Source organism: Caretta caretta, chromosome 27 (assembly GCF_965140235.1).
Source record: "Caretta caretta isolate rCarCar2 chromosome 27, rCarCar1.hap1, whole genome shotgun sequence".
In the NCBI taxonomy this organism is placed as follows: Eukaryota; Metazoa; Chordata; order Testudines; family Cheloniidae; genus Caretta; species Caretta caretta.
The window spans coordinates 9,569,050-9,586,375 of NC_134232.1; the positions used below are offsets into that span (position 1 = coordinate 9,569,050).

General features: G+C 49.2%; 1 protein-coding gene across 1 annotated transcript; it reads left to right on the forward strand.

Moving 5' to 3' along the window:
• Nucleotides 1-1,806: 1,806 nt before the first annotated feature.
• SLC35B1 (solute carrier family 35 member B1) lies at nt 1,807-11,422 on the forward strand. Its single transcript, XM_048830232.1, has 9 exons — nt 1,807-2,030; nt 5,339-5,442; nt 6,118-6,248; nt 7,008-7,038; nt 7,254-7,414; nt 8,804-8,930; nt 10,117-10,223; nt 10,553-10,706; nt 11,089-11,422. Exons 1-9 carry the CDS (start codon nt 1,822-1,824, stop codon nt 11,139-11,141), a joined length of 1,077 nt encoding a protein of 358 aa, XP_048686189.1. The 5' UTR covers nt 1,807-1,821; the 3' UTR covers nt 11,142-11,422.
• Nucleotides 11,423-17,326: the final 5,904 nt, after the last annotated feature.

Consider the following 17,326-nt stretch of genomic DNA (forward strand, 5'->3'; position numbering starts at 1 on the left):
CCTGAATAGGGTAATATGTACCACTTCTAGATGTACTGGACTAGACTCCTTACATAGGTAATGATGCTTTGTCTTGAGTGCCAGTAGCCTCTGCTTTTGGAACAGGAGAAACTAGGTTCTGACCCCAGCAAGACAAGAAGTGAGTAGTGGACTGAACTTCAAGTGACCTAGGTTCAATTCCTATCTCTGCGAGACTTACTGTGTGAGGTAGGCAGGTTACTTGATTCTGCACCGATTCTTATCACCAGGGGAGAACTATGTGCAACAGAGGACTTTGTTTTGGGTTGTTTTCTAAATGTCCCCCATGCTCTGGCTGTAGTAGAGATGGCAGCCTGCAGAAGTGCACCTGGCAGTTGGGGTGGAAGATGATGGGGGTTGGGAAAGTCCCTCCTTCCTCAGGCAGTTCACACTACAGGCTCAGAGCCGGTGCTGGGAAAGCTCTTGTTTTCTACATCAACAAGCTTACTGTGCTGGCTGGAAAACTTCCATGGAGCTGCCGACCACGGGCCTCAGCCTGCTGCTTTAGATGAGGTGGGCTTAGTCCACGGGCGGGGCTTGAAGGTGACTTGCTCTTCTGTGGGGAAACTACTGCAGGGGGCAGAGCCCAAGTTGCTGAAGTCACAGGCTGCAGGATCCTGTACTACCGTACCCTGCCCCCCCAGCTGTAGCCCGGGGGCTAGTGCTTCACTCCTTCACAGGGGTGCAGGGGAGGCTGAAGTTGTGGCCCAAAGGGCGGTACGGTGGATGTGGGGGCTGGTGCTATTGGAAAAGGATGCGAGGTCATCCCTGCACATGCTGGCCAGGGCATCTCACGTTGGCCGGGGGGGGGGGGGGGGGGGGGGGGGGGCGGTGTCAGGGCAAGTGGTTCTACCACTAAAAAAAAAACACACACCCAGGACATGTACATTGAGGTGACTGGCCCATGCACGAAATGGATTGTGGCCCAGGCCACAGGGGCCTTCTACAAGATCTACCGCCCCCCCGCTTTCTACCGGCCCCCCCGCCGCCTGCCTCTTCCTCCTCCCCCCCCGCTTTCTACCAGCCCCCCCCCACCTGCCTCTTCCTCCGCCCCCCCCCGCTTTCTACCGGCCCCCCCGCCGCCTGCCTCTTCCTCCTCCCCCCCCGCTTTCTACCGGCCCCCCTATCTGCTTCTTCCTCCGCCCCCCCCGCTTTCTACCACCCCCCCCCGCCTGCCTCTTCCTCCTCCCCCCCGGTTTTCTACCAGCCCCCCCCCGCCTGCCTCTTCCTCTGCCCCCCCCCGCTTTCTACCGGCCCCCCCGCCGCCTGCCTCTTCCTCCTCCCCCCCCGCTTTTTACCAGCCCCCCCGCCTGCCTCTTCCTCCCCCTCACAGGCTCCCAGGGCTGAGGCTTCCCCGGTAGCATCACCTGTAGTAGCTGCTGCGGCGCATGCGCGCGGGCGGGGTCAGAGAGGCTCCGGCAGCCTTTGCGTCCGACTGACGCTAAAACCAAGCCAGGAACCGATCTCCTGGTTCCGCCTTCGAGCCGGGGGGGGCCAATCCGTGAGCTCCACATGCGAACACGTCACCACAGCGCCCCCGAGCTATGGAAGGCCCCCAGGCTTAGGGAACCTAGGCGCTGCCTGATCAAAAAGCTGCTGTACTGGGGCTCGGCTGCGGGGAACAGCAGGCAGCGACGGGCGGATTAGCCCCGTGTGGGCCAGCAGCGCCCTCTCGGCCCAGCAGCCGGGACCACCGCCCCTTCGCCTCCCGCTCTCCCTGCCTCGCCTGGGCCGGCAACGCCGCGGGCAGCCCCAGCCGGCCGCGGGCGGGTCCCGGCAGACTGGCTGTCCCGAGCAGCTTTTATGAGGCCCCCTGCGCCGCCGCCGCGCCCGGCTCCGCTCCGCGATGTGCGGCTGGAGGTGCCGCCTGCCCTGAGCGGGCCCCGCGCCGCCGCCATGGGAGCGAGCGGGAGCGGCCCCGGCCCCCTGCTGCCCGAGCGGCTCCGCCTGCCGGTCTGCTTCCTGGGCGTCTTCGTCTGCTACTTCTACTACGGCATCCTGCAGGAGAGCATGTGAGTGACCCCCCCGGGCCCCCCCCCCGGCTCCCCCCCCCGGCATCCTGCAGGAGAGCATGTGAGTGACCCCCCCGGCTCACCCCGCCCGGCTCACCCCCCCCCCGGCATCCTGCAGGGGAGCATGTGAGTGACCCCCCCGGGCCCCCCCCCGGCTCACCCCCCCCCCCCCCCGGCATCCTGCAGGAGAGCATGTGAGTGACCCCCCCGGGCCCCCCCGGCTCACACCCCCCCCGGCATCCTGCAGGAAGAGCATGTGAGTGACCCCCCCGGCTCACCCCCCCGGCTCACCCCCCCCCCCGGCATCCTGCAGGAGAGCATGTGAGTGACCCCCCCCCGGCTCACCCCCCCCGGCTCCCCCCCCCGGCATCCTGCAGGAGAGCATGTGAGTGACCCCCCCCGGCTCCCCCCCCGGCATCCTGCAGGAGAGCATGTGAGTGACCCCCCCCCCAGCTCCCCCCCCCCGGCATCCTGTAGGAGAGCATGTGAGTGACCCCCCTGGCTCACCCCCCCCCCCCGGCATCCTGCAGGAGAGCATGTGAGTGACCCCCCTGGCTCACCCCCCCCCCCGGCATCCTGCAAGAGAGCATGTGAGTGACCCCCCTGGCTCACCCCCCCCCCCCCCGGCATCCTGCAAGAGAGCATGTGAGTGACCCCCCCCAGCTCACCGCCCCCCGGCATCCTGCAGGAGAGCATGTGAGTGACCCCCCCAGACCTCCCTGGCTCACCCGCCCCCCCGGCATCCTACAGGAGAATCGTAGAATATCAGGGTTGGAAGGGACCTCAGGAGGTCATCTAGTCCAACCCCCTGCTCAAAAGCAGGACCAATCCCCAATTAAATCATCCCAGCCAGGGCTTTGTCAAGCCTGACCTTAAAAACTTCTAAGGAAGGAGATTCCACCACCTCCCTAGGTAACGCATTCCAGTGTTTCACCACCCTCCTAGTGAAAAAGTTTTTCCTAATATCCAACCTAAACCTCCCCCACTGCAACTTGAGACCATTACTTGAGACCATTACTTGTAGTGTGGGGCCCAAAACTGGACACAGTACTCCAGATGAGGCCTCACCAATGTCGAATAGAGGGGGACGATCACGTCTCTCGATCTGCTGGCTATGCCCCCACTTATACATCCCAAAATGCCATTGGCCTTCTTGGCAACAAGGGCACACTGTTGACTCATATCCAGCTTCTCGTCCACTGTCACCCCTAGGTCCTTTTCCGCAGAACTGCTGCCTAGCCATTCGGTCCCTAGTCTGTGGCTGTGCATTGGGTTCTTCCGTCCTAAGTGCAGGACCCTGCACTTATCCTTATTGAACCTCATCAGATTTCTTTTGGCCCAATCCTCCAATTTGTCTAGGTCCCTCTGTATCCTATCCCTGCCCTCCAGCATATCTACCACTCCTCCCAGTTTAGTAACATCCGCAAATTTGCTGAGAGTGCAATCCACACCATCCTCCAGATCATTTATGAAGATATTGAACAAAACCGGCCCCAGGAGAGTATGTGAGTGATGATTTCCCCCCCCCCCCCGGCTCCCTGCAGGACAGCATGTGAGTGACCCCCCCCAGACCCCCCCGGCAACCCCCCCCCGGCATCCTGCAGGAGAGCATGTGAGTGACCCCCCCCCCCGGCTCCCCCCCCCCCGGCATCCTGCAGGAGAGCATGTGAGTGACCCCCCCAGACCCCCCTGGCTCACCCCCCCCCCCCGGCATCCTGCAAGAGAGCATGTGAGTGACCCCCCCCAGCTCACCGCCCCCGGCATCCTGCAGGAGAGCATGTGAGTGACCCCCCCCAGACCTCCCTGGCTCACCCGCCCCCCCGGCATCCTACAGGAGAATCGTAGAATATCAGGGTTGGAAGGGACCTCAGGAGGTCATCTAGTCCAACCCCCTGCTCAAAAGCAGGACCAATCCCCAATTAAATCATCCCAGCCAGGGCTTTGTCAAGCCTGACCTTAAAAACTTCTAAGGAAGGAGATTCCACCACCTCCCTAGGTAACGCATTCCAGTGTTTCACCACCCTCCTAGTGAAAAAGTTTTTCCTAATATCCAACCTAAACCTCCCCCACTGCAACTTGAGACCATTACTTGAGACCATTACTTGTAGTGTGGGGCCCAAAACTGGACACAGTACTCCAGATGAGGCCTCACCAATGTCGAATAGAGGGGGACGATCACGTCTCTCGATCTGCTCGCTATGCCCCTACTTATACATCCCAAAATGCCATTGGCCTTCTTGGCAACAAGGGCACACTGCTGACTCATATCCAGCTTCTCGTCCACTGTCACCCCTAGGTCCTTTTCCGCAGAACTGCTGCTGAGCCATTCGGTCCCTAGTCTGTAGCTGTGCATTGGGTTCTTCCGTCCTAAGTGCAGGACCCTGCACTTATCCTGATTGAACCTCATCAGATTTCTTTTGGCCCAATCCTCCAATTTGTCTAGGTCCCTCTGTATCCTATCCCTGCCCTCCAGCGTATCTACCACTCCTCCCAGTTTAGTATCATCCGCAAATTTGCTGAGAGTGCAATCCACACCATCCTCCAGATCATTTATGAAGATATTGAACAAAACCGGCCCCAGGAGAGTATGTGAGTGATGATTCCCCCCCCCCCCCCGGCTCCCTGCAGGACAGCATGTGAGTGACCCCCCCCCCCCCCGGCATCCTGCAGGACAGCATGTGAGTGACCCCCCCCCGGCTCCCCCCGCCGGCATCCTGCAGGAGAGCATGTGAGTGACCCCTGCCTAGTGCCTCTTCTGCCCAGGCACTGGGGAGCCCCTTGGCCTGCATCTTGCAACAGAGCATGTAAGAGCCCCTCCCAGCCTGGACTGTTTACAGCAGAGCATGTAAGTGATTCCTATTCCAAGGTATTTGGGTCTTACATGAGGACATGTAAGTTGCACCCTTCCATTGGGAAGTCTCCTCTCCTAGTCTGGGGACCTCCCCCGCTTTCTCCACAATGGCAGTACCTGGACATTTCTTGCTTTCTGGTAGGATGCCCAGAAGAGAGGACATCTTAGGATCTGATGTTGGGCTGGAGTTTCTTTCCCAGCTGTGTGACTAGGGTTTGGAGAAGCCTCAGTCCACTGCAGGCTGAGAGCAAGCACAGCTGAGTGGAAGGTGGGGGGACTGGCAGGTAAAACTGAGGGCACCGTTTGCTACACCTTTGTGTAAAAAGGTTGGTAGCTGTTGGGCTAAGTCACCTGGGAAGAAAGCCTGAGTAAATGTGTGCCATGCCTTATGCTGTAGTCTCACTCGCTGTATCTCTCACCCTCCTCAATCTCCTGCTTCGTTTGTTTGTTCCCACAGAACTAGAGGTAAATATGGAGAAGGTGCCAAGCAGGAAAAGTTCAAATACGCTTTGTCCTTGGTCTTCATTCAATGCGTGATCAATGCCGTCTTTGCGAGGTTAGGTAAGTGTTCCAGAACAACCGGTATGTCACCCCTTGCTTTTCTGCACTGGGACTTCTTTGACCCTGACTCCCGTACCACTTCCTTCTCCTCTGGGCTGGGAAGGGACTCTCTTCCAGAGTCAGGGGGCCCACCTAGTGGTTACCTGTAGTCCAGGTCACACTCTCAATATCAGCGGTTGCCGAAGTCACAACTTCCAAGGGACTGTGACCTTTTGCTGAGCACACAGTGGCTTTTCCATTTGTTTGCAGAAATATTGCACTAGTACTGGCTAACTTGATTTAATAAAGAATTTTATAAATGAAAGACACTGCATAAAACCAGATTCTAAATTTTTTTTCATTCAGTGTGGTTTTATTGTTGGGAAGGGTCAGAGTAGACCACTAGGATGTCCAAGCTTTTGTCTCCTGTAAGAGGTTCTATACATATTCCCTTGGTTTTTTCCATCTTCCTTCTGCCCCAGCGGGTTTCAGGAATTCAATATACCTCCTTTGCCTCAGAGAGCATATGAGCGGAAAAGATGGAGTGGTCTTAAACGCTCCAGATCTCCGTCTCCCCTCTGCTGTAGATACTTTGTGGCTTTTGTATCTCGATGGCATTATAAAATAACCTTATGATGCCAATGTCCAGTCACATCAGCTTGTGTGTGTTTCTAGTACATTTTGTCTTCTCCACAGTGATCCAGTTTTTTGACGCCGTCAGGGTTGATCGGACCCAGAACTGGTTGTATGCAGCTTGCTCACTCTCCTATCTGGGTGCTATGGTTTCCAGCAACTCAGCTCTGCAGTTCGTCAACTATCCAACCCAGGTGAAGAAAGGCAGGAGGACGAGCGTTAGGGAGAAGGTTGCGTTGTAAAAATTCCCTTTTACAGATTTGCCCTTTCCCTATTGAGGACTATTCCAAATTCTAATTCTGCACTCTTGGTATGGAGGATGCTTACATGATCCATCAATGCACTGTGATAGGAAATAGTTCTAATTAAAGAGTAAGTCACTAAAAAACATTGACCGTGGAGGATGCTGCAGTTTTAACTCTTGTTGCCCTGCAAGAGTGGCAATGAGGAGGACGGTGTTCTATTGCTTTTCTTTTTACTCTATCCCTACAAGGCCAAGTGGTGGTGGAGTTAGTGATTCCGATGACGTGAGCTGTAGCTCATGAAAGCTCATGCTCAAATAAATTGGTTAGTCTCTAAGGTGCCACAAGTACTCCTTTTCTTTTTGCGAATACAGACTAACACGGCTGTTACTCTGAAACCAGTGATTCCAAGAGGGACTAGCCATCCACATGGATAACAGGAAATGCTTAAAAAACAATCTGGGAGAAGGGAAAATCCTCATGTTTCAGGGTTTAAGCCAGTGTCAGAAACCTGCACTGGGGAGGGGGTAGCTGATCCCCCATCTGCCTACTACGAGGTTTCTGATGCTGACCACCATCAGAAACCGGATACTGCACTAGATGGACCCTGGGTCTGATCCAACAGGGCAGTTCCTGTGTTTCTGTAGCCGTCTTGCCTGGTGTGGGGGAGGCTGTAGCATGCAGCTAGTTAAGATACTCTTTCTCTTACAGGTCCTTGGGAAGTCCTGTAAGCCCATTCCAGGTGAGCTGTGTGTGTTTCTCATGCCATGAGCAGTCTGTGGATTGCATTCCCAGAAACAGTCCAGCTGCTCACACAATAAATAGCTCCACGCCAAGTAGCGCGGATAACAAACTATCTGTGCCCATCCCAATTAGATCCAGAACTGGACACAGCGTCATTAGATTCCTAGTAGAGGGTTTTTGGGAGCACTTTACCATATCCTCTTTTCTTTTCAGTCATGCTCTTAGGGGTGACAGTGCTGAGGAAGAAATACCCACTAGCCAAATACCTGTGTGTCCTGCTGATAGTAACAGGCGTGGCTCTGTTCATGTACAAACCTAAAAGGGGAGGTGACGGTGAGGACGGCCACATCTTTGGCTATGGAGAACTCCTCCTGGTAAGTACTGACCTGTTGAAGCATAAGTAGTTCCAAGGTTTTGTCTTGGTGAAAGGTACAAGAGGAGAAAACAATTACAAACAAACAAGGTACAGGCTTCTGCCTGGATCTACCCACCATGAGGGATTGGCAAAGCCAGCGTTGGAATGCTTGGGTACCCTCTGGTGCAAAGAGGGACATCCTTGCACACTATCACATTGTGATGTGGGGTGAAACACTGGCGCCTCCTCAGAATGCCCTCTGAACTGTTTTTAAATAAGCAGGTGGAAGCAAGAAACCTATAGAATTTAAATGCTACTCCTGGGGGGATTCTGCACCACTGTACATATGCAGAATTTATGTCCCTCGTAGATTTCTTTGCTTCCCCACAGAAAAATGACTTTCTGGCAGGGAAGTAAAGGGAAGCCACAAGAGCAGTCATACAACCCTCCCCAGCAGTATGTTTTGGGTGCCCAGGGCAGCCAGCAGAGAGGTAAATCACTGTGAGGCAGGGGGCGGGAGTGGGAAAAGATCTGGCTGGTGGCTCCTACCCTGCACCAGGCTCAGCTGCTAGTCAAGGCTGGGCTGGGGAGGATGGGACTTCCTCTTCCGCTGCATGGCATCTGGGGCTAGGTCAGATCCACTCCCAGATTTCTCCCCCAGCTGCAGGAAGCTCTTGTGTGTCTAGATTCTACTGCTGAGCCTCAACACCTCCCCCACTGCACCTGCACCACCCCAATGAGCTAGCCAGCTCCCCACCCTAATGAGCCCCAACCAGTTGCACCTGGAACCCCCCAGCATCTGGACCCCCCCCGACTGAGCTCCCCACTTCCAGACCCCCCTGCCGAGCTCTCTCCCACCCAGACCCCCCGCTGAGCCCCAACCACCTTCACCTGGACCCCCCTGCAGAGTCCCATTACCGTTGCACCCAGAACCCCCCTGTGCATCCTGATTTCTCCCCACCACACACACACCCAGATCGCCCCAAACAGAACCCTCAACCCACACCTGGATCCCCCCATACTAAGCCTTCCCCCTCCCCCTCCACTTGGATCCTGCTTTGCTGAGCCTGCCTGCACCTGGCACGGAGGGGCAGGGCTGGTCCTTGTGCTGTGTCAGGGTTGGATGCAGCCTCAATGCTGAGTCCATGTCCGGGGGGGGGAACTGCAAAGTGATCTCCCACCTCAGTGTAGCCAGTGGCCCGTGCTCCCCAATGCCATGCTGGAGCCTCCTCATTTATTTGACAAATAAAATATGCAGAATTTTGCAAAATCTTAAAATACCATGCACATAATTTTTAGGCACAGAATGCCCTGAAGAGTAATTAAATGCATGTGCCAGGAAGGGAGTAGGTGGCAGAGAGTTCTCTTCTGGTTTTCAATCTTTTTTTTTTTTCCCCCCTCCTCTTAGCTGCTGTCACTGACATTGGATGGACTGACAGGCGTGTCTCAGGACCATATGAGAGCTCATTACCAAACTGGTTCCAATCACATGATGCTAAATGTTAATCTATGGTCCACCTTGTTCCTGGGGGCTGGTAAGGAACATCTGAGGAAGCCCTAGCGACCTGGCCTGAAGACTGATTTGTAAGATCCTCTAGGCAGGACCCTCATCTCTTGTCCTAAAAAGGGCCTAGTATGTCTTGCAGAGCTGCTTTTTGTTTGTTTTAAACCTAATCTATGGAGATTTTATTGTAGTTTCTTAAATTGCCACCAGGGGACACTGCTTCTCCTAAAGCGCTATTACCAAAACTGCATTCACTTCTGAAACGTTCCTGCTTTCAGGCTGGCTCAGTAGCATAGATTGTAGCTTCCTAGGCTACAATTTGGTGGCTCTCTTGTTTTGGCGAAGACTGGGATCACATCTATTTCTATTTAAGGTGTGTGTGTGTGTGTGTGAGTGAGATTGTTGGTGGCTGTCTTGAGAATCGGGATACATAGTGCAAGGTACAGTCGTCCCAACTTGATGATCACTTTAGATAAGCTATTACTAGCAGGACAGTGGGGTGGGAGGAGGTATTGTTTCATATTCTCTGTGTGTATATAAAGTCTGCTGCAGTTTCCACGGTATGCATCCGATGAAGTGAGCTGTAGCTCACGAAAGCTCATGCTCAAATAAATTGGTTAGTCTCTAAGGTGCCACAAGTACTCCTTTTCTTTTTGCGAATACAGACTAACACGGCTGTTACTCTGAAACTTGTCATGAGAGTAACACTGACTGTGATGTTTGTTTCATCTGTTCCATTAATAGCTGAGGCCAAGTTTAAAAGTGTAGATGACATCTGGAATGTGAAGGACATGTTCCTTGCTAAGATGACATTCTTACATCCTGCTGTAGCATCTGATTCCTCTCACTGATCTCCAGGCACCCCTTATGCTGGCTGCAAATGCAATGAGTTTAGGCTAAGTGGGTACAGGAAGACAGCAATTGTGCATAGAGCTGCAAAACTCAGGCAGCAAAGTGAACTTAACTCCTGGATGTTACTTGTTTAAATCCTGAGGGGGTAGCCAACTTGCTGTTTTCTCTTCCAAAACAAGTTATCTGGTATGGTGCAATGACTGAAAGTTCTTTGCCACTGGTATTCTCTGGGTGGAGATAAGTCTTCGCTGTCTGTATCTGTTGTCTGATCAGTGAATGTGAGCTAGGAGTATGAATGCTCCGGCCCTGTCTGCCCAGGATGTCTCTGGCTTGAGTTCATCCTGCTCTCTTAAAACTTTCTGCAGGTATCTTGTTCACTGGAGAGCTCTGGGAATTCCTGAGTTTTGCTGAACGCTACCCCAGCATCCTCTACAACATCCTGCTGTTTGGCCTGACAAGTGCACTGGGTCAGGTAAGTAACTTTCTGGTTCCCTTACCCCGGGCACTTGATGACCAAAGAACATAGAATGTCCCAGATATTGTTTACTTGTGGGACAGAAATATGAAGTTGTCTAGTCTTCCTGCCATATCTGATTGTTCCTAGCTCACTGTTCAACCAGCATTTTCAGATCAAGAATGTCTAGGTTGTGTACAAATTCTTGTAAGTCGTCTTCAGGTTGTGGTTGGGATGTGTTCTTTGCCAAAAGATTCCCTTAAAATGTTTAAGATGGATCTTCATGTTGGAGATCTTGCCTTCTCAGACAGACTGAATCAATCTCTCTCTCTCTCTCTCTCTCTCAGAGTTTCATCTTCATGACTGTGGTATACTTTGGACCCTTAACTTGTTCAATCATCACCACAACCCGCAAATTCTTCACCATTTTAGCATCCGTCATTCTATTTGCCAACCCAATCAGCATGATGCAGTGGGTGGGGACTATCCTGGTATTCATGGGTAAGTCCTGGAAGCCTGGCTTTTTTTTTTTTAAAGTCTTTTCCTTATCCATTAGAGTGATGGAGTATAGACTGGGGGGATGGGTTGACAGGATTTTGGACAATGGATTTTCTTGGACAAGCTTGCTGACAAAAGCACGATCTGTGTTTTGGGGAGGGGAAGTGGGAGGGATGGGGATATCTTTGAGGCCGTTGCTATGGTCACAGATCCAACTGATTTGGGAGACCTTTTTTGGACTCTTTAAAAAAAAATGTCACAGGTACCCACTGTCTCTCAAGTAATTCGGCATCAGTTAGATCTGGAGCTATAGAGAGGTCTGATTGTACTTATTTAAGGAAGGCCTTGGGCTTTCCCTTACAATTTTTTTCTCATTTATCTGCAGGGCTTGGACTTGATGCCAAATTTGGGAAGGGATCAAAGACGACAACACATTAGGAAGACTTTTGAACTCTGCAAAATTGGAATGAACTCTTTAACTTATTGTCTTGTACCCCAGCATCTATTATGAAACTGGACTCAGGATGGGTGCCTGGGGAAAGAAATGGGTATTGTTTTTTTAATTTTGAAGTGTTTTAAAAGATGTGCTAAACTCTTGATTAAAATTAACTTTTTTTCTGTAATCAAAATTGCATTAATGGATCCCAGTAGCAGGGAGAAATTCAAGTCTTAATGGGAGAAACACTTCATACCTTTATTAAAGAAAAGGAGACAAGTCACTTTTTTGACCTTTATTTAAAAGCAGTCATCTGATTGTTCTTGGAAAGCCTTGTTCTCTGCAACCTTGCAGCCTTCTCAGTGTTTAGAAATATTACAATTAGCATTCCTCCTCCACCATACTCCAAAGGAAAGTGCCAGTCTTTGATTCCTCGGTCTGAGTTTGGTGCAGTGTAGCAAAAGCACAGGATTGACTGACAATATTGAAAAGAGAAATCCCCACCTCCCCCTAGGAGAATGGGTCTCCAGAACATGGTTGGTGAAGCAATGACAGAGGTTCTAGTTTTCATTAATGTACCCAACTTGTACAGCCTGTAATCTTCTCTCCATCAGCACTATTTAAAATAGAAAGAGCAAATTTAGGTATATGTAACAAAGTCCTGGGCTCTGCAGTTTTCATCCCATCTGCTTAACCACTTGGGGCCAAATTAATTCTCTTTCATCCCACCCCCTCTGCTGTTGAAGAAACAAGAGCCTCTGCTGCTAAAACCATGCCAAGGTTTTGTGACAGCAGCTTCTAAATGTCGAAAGTGCCCTTGTTAATTAACCAGCATCACTGAGAGCTGTGGAACGCCTGCTCCTGAGTGCACAGGCTCTCTCTCAAGTGTTGTAGGGGGAGGAGCTATTAGCATAATGATGCCCTCAAAGTTGGAGAGCAAAATTCTCCAAAGAGCAAACTTTACACATGAAAGCGGGTTTCCACCAGCTGTTGCTTCGTTTCCATCTGTTCTGTGACTTGGCCTCTTGCCCCTCCAGATGGGATCTTGATCGGCTTCCTGAGTGACTGCTGCAAGACTGTTCTTCCCCACACCCCCTGCAACCTTTCTGGCCACAGCTTGGCTTCATTAATCTTTTTAATGTCCCATGGCTCTTCCCAAAGGACAGGTTTCTTTCAAAACTGAACTTTTTAGGAAAAGATATTAAAATTCATCTGGAAGATTTTTCCTCCGTCATCCACTCTTCCTCAGTAGCTTCCTATGTCCTTAAAGATCGACTGATGAATAGCAAACGTTCTCTGTAGTGGAGGATCCCTGATCCAACTCTCCTGCCATTTAACTGCGTGAGTCCTGTTTTCACCATGAAACGTAGCTTGCTGAACTTGATATGCTGGCGTCTGGTCCTACGTATATAGCTATTCTTAGGCCCTGTGTAGACTCTGACATCTCCCATGTAGGAACAGCTTTATCCTCTTAACACCCCATTTCCACTACAGTTCAAGAAGTGAGCCATAAACTTACTCAGTTCATTTAGGGAGCCTCTAGCAGAGCTAGAAATAGGACTTAGTTCTCCTGATTTTCAGTCCAGTGCCTTAATTACAAGGCCATCCTTCCTCCTTTTAAAGAGGAAGACTACCATGAGTGGTGGGAGATGGATATGGCCTATGGACCTTGAAGAAACCTGTAGCTAAAACTCCTTACATTTATGCTGGAGGAAACTGGAGCAGCAGCAGAATTGTTCTATGTTGGCTTCATGTTCTGATAAAACAGTTTCTTGCACTTGCCCCTTTAAAATTACTGTTTAAATTGGTGCCTGAACTCCTTGTGCAAACAATGCCTTATTCCCACATAGCTCAGGCACACTGTAGCTGTAGGGGTTTGTACTACTAACATAAACAGGGTTTAGTATCATACTGCTCGCTCAACCACTGAGCTCAGTCCAGCCAGGGCTGACGTTCCATCAGACAAACCCAGCCCATTTTTAGGATATACAAGAATCAATCTTAGTAACAGTGAATTTATGCCTGGTGTACACTGTAATTCAAAGGAAAACAAGTCAGTTTTTACCATACCTTAGCTAGACACCAATTTGTTGTCAGGACAATGGAACATCTTTCAAAAAACAAACCTCTTCTGCAAGGCTGTAAGCATTACTCTCCACTGCTGAACGCTGCAGATAGTTTGATTGCTGGTGTAAAGAAATCTATTTACCTGTTGGCTGACTTGTCAGAGTTTACTGAAGGAGAGTCACAGAAGGAAGACCTGTGCCTAAACTCAGCCTCATTCAATGTATTTGATTGTCCTGCTATACAGCTGGAAGAGGTTGGAAATGGAAATAGTTTTTAATAAAAGGGTGATTTTGCAAAGGTGCTGATAAATGCATGATTTAGACTAGAAACAAAACAGCAAGTGCAAAACACAGTGAGAGCATCTGGTATCAAGATGACAAGTTAGCAAAGGCCACATTATCTTCCTCCTCCTCCTCCCTTGTCTGCCTGTTCTGAGATTCATGTACTAGAGAATCATAGAATATCAGGGTTGGAAGGGACCTCAGGAGGTCATCTAGTCCAACCCCCTGCTCAAAGCAGGACCAATCCCCAATTAAATTATCCCAGCCAGGGCTTTGTCAAGCCTGACCTTAAAAACTTCTAAGGAAGGAGATTCTACCACCTCCCTAGGTAACGCATTCCAGTGTTTCACCACCCTCCTAGTGAAAAAGTTTTTCCTAATATCCAACCTAAACCTCCTCCACTGCAACTTGAGACCATTACTCCTTGTCCTGTCCTCTTCCACCACTGAGAATAGTCTAGAACCATCCTCTCTGGAACCACCTCTCAGGTAGTTGAAAGCAGCTATCAAATCCCCCCTCATTCTTCTCTTCTGCAGACTAAACAGTCCCAGTTCCCTCAGCCTCTCCTCAAAGTCATGTGTTCCAGACCCCTAATCATTTTTGTTGCCCTTCGCTGGACTCTCTCCAATTTATCCACATCCTTCTTGTAGTGTGGGGCCCAAAACTGGACACACTACTCCAGATGAGGCCTCACCAATGTCAAATAGAGGGGGACGATCACATCCCTCGATCTGCTCGCTATGCCCCTACTTCTACAAGGAGAAGAAAAGGAGTACTTGTGGCACCTTAGAGACTAACCAATTTATTTGAGCATAAGCTTTCGTGAGCTACGGCTCACTTCATCGGATGCATACTGTGGAAACTAACATGGCTGTTACTCTGAAACATGTACTAGAGAGAAAGTAAAAAAAAAATAAATTTATTTTGAGAACCAGCAGTCGCCACTAGGAGGCACTCATTTCAAGCATGTCAATATTATATATGAATAAAACAGCTCTTTTGGTTAATATACTTTTATTTCTAAAGTCTGTGGGCTCACAGCAGAAATAAAATTTGAGAATCAAGATCTTCCTTCATTATTATTCTGTTTGTAGAGTCTCTGACCCCTCCGCCCCCCCCTGCTTGAGATGCAACAGTGAAATGTGTTAAGACCAAATACTGATTCTTCACTACATTTCCAGATGAGAGCCATTCTGGGGGTGTGTATGTACACTTGCATGTTGTCTTATTGTATAAGACAAACAGGTGGTTTCATTCACAACAGCAGCCACAGGCATTGTTTTTAAAAGCACTTCTAGCAGAATCCTCTTAGGAACCTTATCAGTTCTTGGCAGTTCCTGGGAGATGAGAAGAGTCATGCACATACACAGAATAAACAGCAGGTTACATTGCTGCAATGTTTGTGTGCAAGGTCCCTCTAGGAGCAACTGGTTGATGCAGCTAAGAAAGGTGAAGTTTTATTTTACAGCTGCCTGAAACACAGCATCCCCAAGGGGAACAGCTTGGCAGCTTTCCTTTTCATCCTTCCCTGCTTTGCTAGTGCCCCCTGCAACTCCATCAGCCTTTTGTTTAAATAATTACCGCTGTAACCTCTCTCCAAACAATGTGGTGGTATACAAATATACAATTCATTAAGGGTACATCTGGCTGTATAGAGTAGATACTTTTCCAGGCACAATGCAGTACATCATTAAATAGTCTGACAACTGTTTAAGGGATAATGAAGAGATGATTACCTCTGTTTATTAATTGCTATCTGATGGTTGCCATTTTTCAAAAGTGTTTAGTGATTTGGGGATTTATGCACTTATGTTTGGCATCACATTCAACTAAACAGGAGGCTAAATATTTTTTAAAGGGAATAGTGATTGAGTTCCCAACTTACATGTACCTGATTTTCAGAAAGTACTGAGCACCTGAATTCTGAAAATCAAGCCCCTTTTAAAGTGTCTCAAGTTGAGCACCCAAACTCACTCGTCACATAAAAAAAATAACCTTACCCTTACATTTATAGCTGAGATGGGGCCAAGACTAGTAGTGACCAAGAGGCTCAACACAGAGAAGGTGATCCTTTCAGGGGCTCTGCCGTAGGTGAAAGAATGCTAGTCAGTCCTTGAAGATAGATGTTATAAGTGTAAACATATTTCCTTTTGTTAGCCATTTAGTCAGACAACATACTGGTTTTAGATAATTGGCAGAGTTCCTTCTCTGCACCCCATCTCCTTCATCATGTGTGTACACAGATTACAGCAGCTGGGACTAAAAGGCCATTTGTGGTCCATAGGAGCCATTTCAACCCACTGAGGCTCCCATTGGTTAGATCCATGCTCAGCTTATTCTCTGCTAAAATTGTTCTTTCCATGGTAAAACTCTCATCCTGTCCCCCTTCCATTAATCTTTTACTCCCAAGGAGCTGATCCTTTAACCCTTTCTCTTTTAAGTGACTTGTGGTGTTTACAGCCCCAGTTGTGGACTAGAACCCTGTTGTACTAGGCCATAAACAAATACAACAAAAAGGAAGTCCTTGCCCCAAAAAGCTTACAATTTGCTGCTGTGCCATCTGTAAACAGGGTCTATGTGAGGTATTTAGGACGAGGGACTGGTGTTGTCATCAGCTACCTAACCCTCTAGTAATAGTGGAGCGTCCACTCACTGCTTCCATTCCTGACAGTTCCAATACATCATACTCATTCCAGTTTTATTTTCTGAATTTCACTGGTTCTTATTTCAGAACCCTTCACACCTCCAAAGCTGGCAAAATTCTATACCTTGAAGAGGAGCAGCAGAGAGAGAATCAAAAAACTGGCACCCAGGACAGAGAGTGCAGAGAATGGAATTGTCTCTAATTTACCAAATTTCTCTTGCATATAATTCAGCCGTTTTGCTTTGCAGTGAGTGGTTGTGAGATGCCTAAAAAAAATCTGGTTTAACTTTTTAATGGAAGTTTTTCCTATCTGAAGGTCAGGTTAGCTTTTCAGTGGCTCAAGAGTTAAACAAATGAAGTTATGTATTGGTTCCCATTGTTCTATCAAACAGCTTCCTCACCACCATGCTACTGGGAGATGGTATGGAACTCCCTTTGGACTCTCTGTGTTGACACTTAAGAGTGATGTGATGCAGAGTACTTCCTCCTCAGAAGGTGTAAATGAATTGCTGATCCAAGATATGAGAGATTGGGAACAGCTACCAAATGTAGCTATCCCATATGGCTCTGCAGAACAGTAGCTTATTTTTTAAGAATTCCTATTTATTTCCACAAAATAAAGGATGCAGATGAGATCTTCAAAACAGCATGCAAAGGAAAGATATAAAGCAAAAGCCCCAACAGTTCCCAGAGAAGGCAAGATTGAGAGTCCAATTTCAAACTGGAATCAGTATTCCTGGTGATAGGGAGTACTGAGCATCTCACAGCAGCAACTGGGATGAGGATAATGCTTGAAACAGGTACACTCAAATGGAGCAGTTTTGTGCCTGAATTTATAGTATGCAAACTAATAAATATATGATTCAAACAAGAAATAATGAGCCAAGGGATGCATTTAAAATAGGCATGACAAAGATAATACCACATACCTAACATCATACTGAGGTTGTGACAGCTGGATGTCAGAGATGAGATATTAAAGGTTATAAATATTTTAAAGAAAAGTGAAATCAATCTATATTAAACCTCTCATAATTAAGAAAAGGAGGACTTGTGGCACCTTAGAGACTAACCAATTTATTTGAGCATAAGCTTTCGTGAGCTACAGCTCACTTCATCGGATGCATACTGTGGAAACTGCAGAAGACATTATATACACAGAGACCATGAAACAATACCTCCTCCCACCCCACTC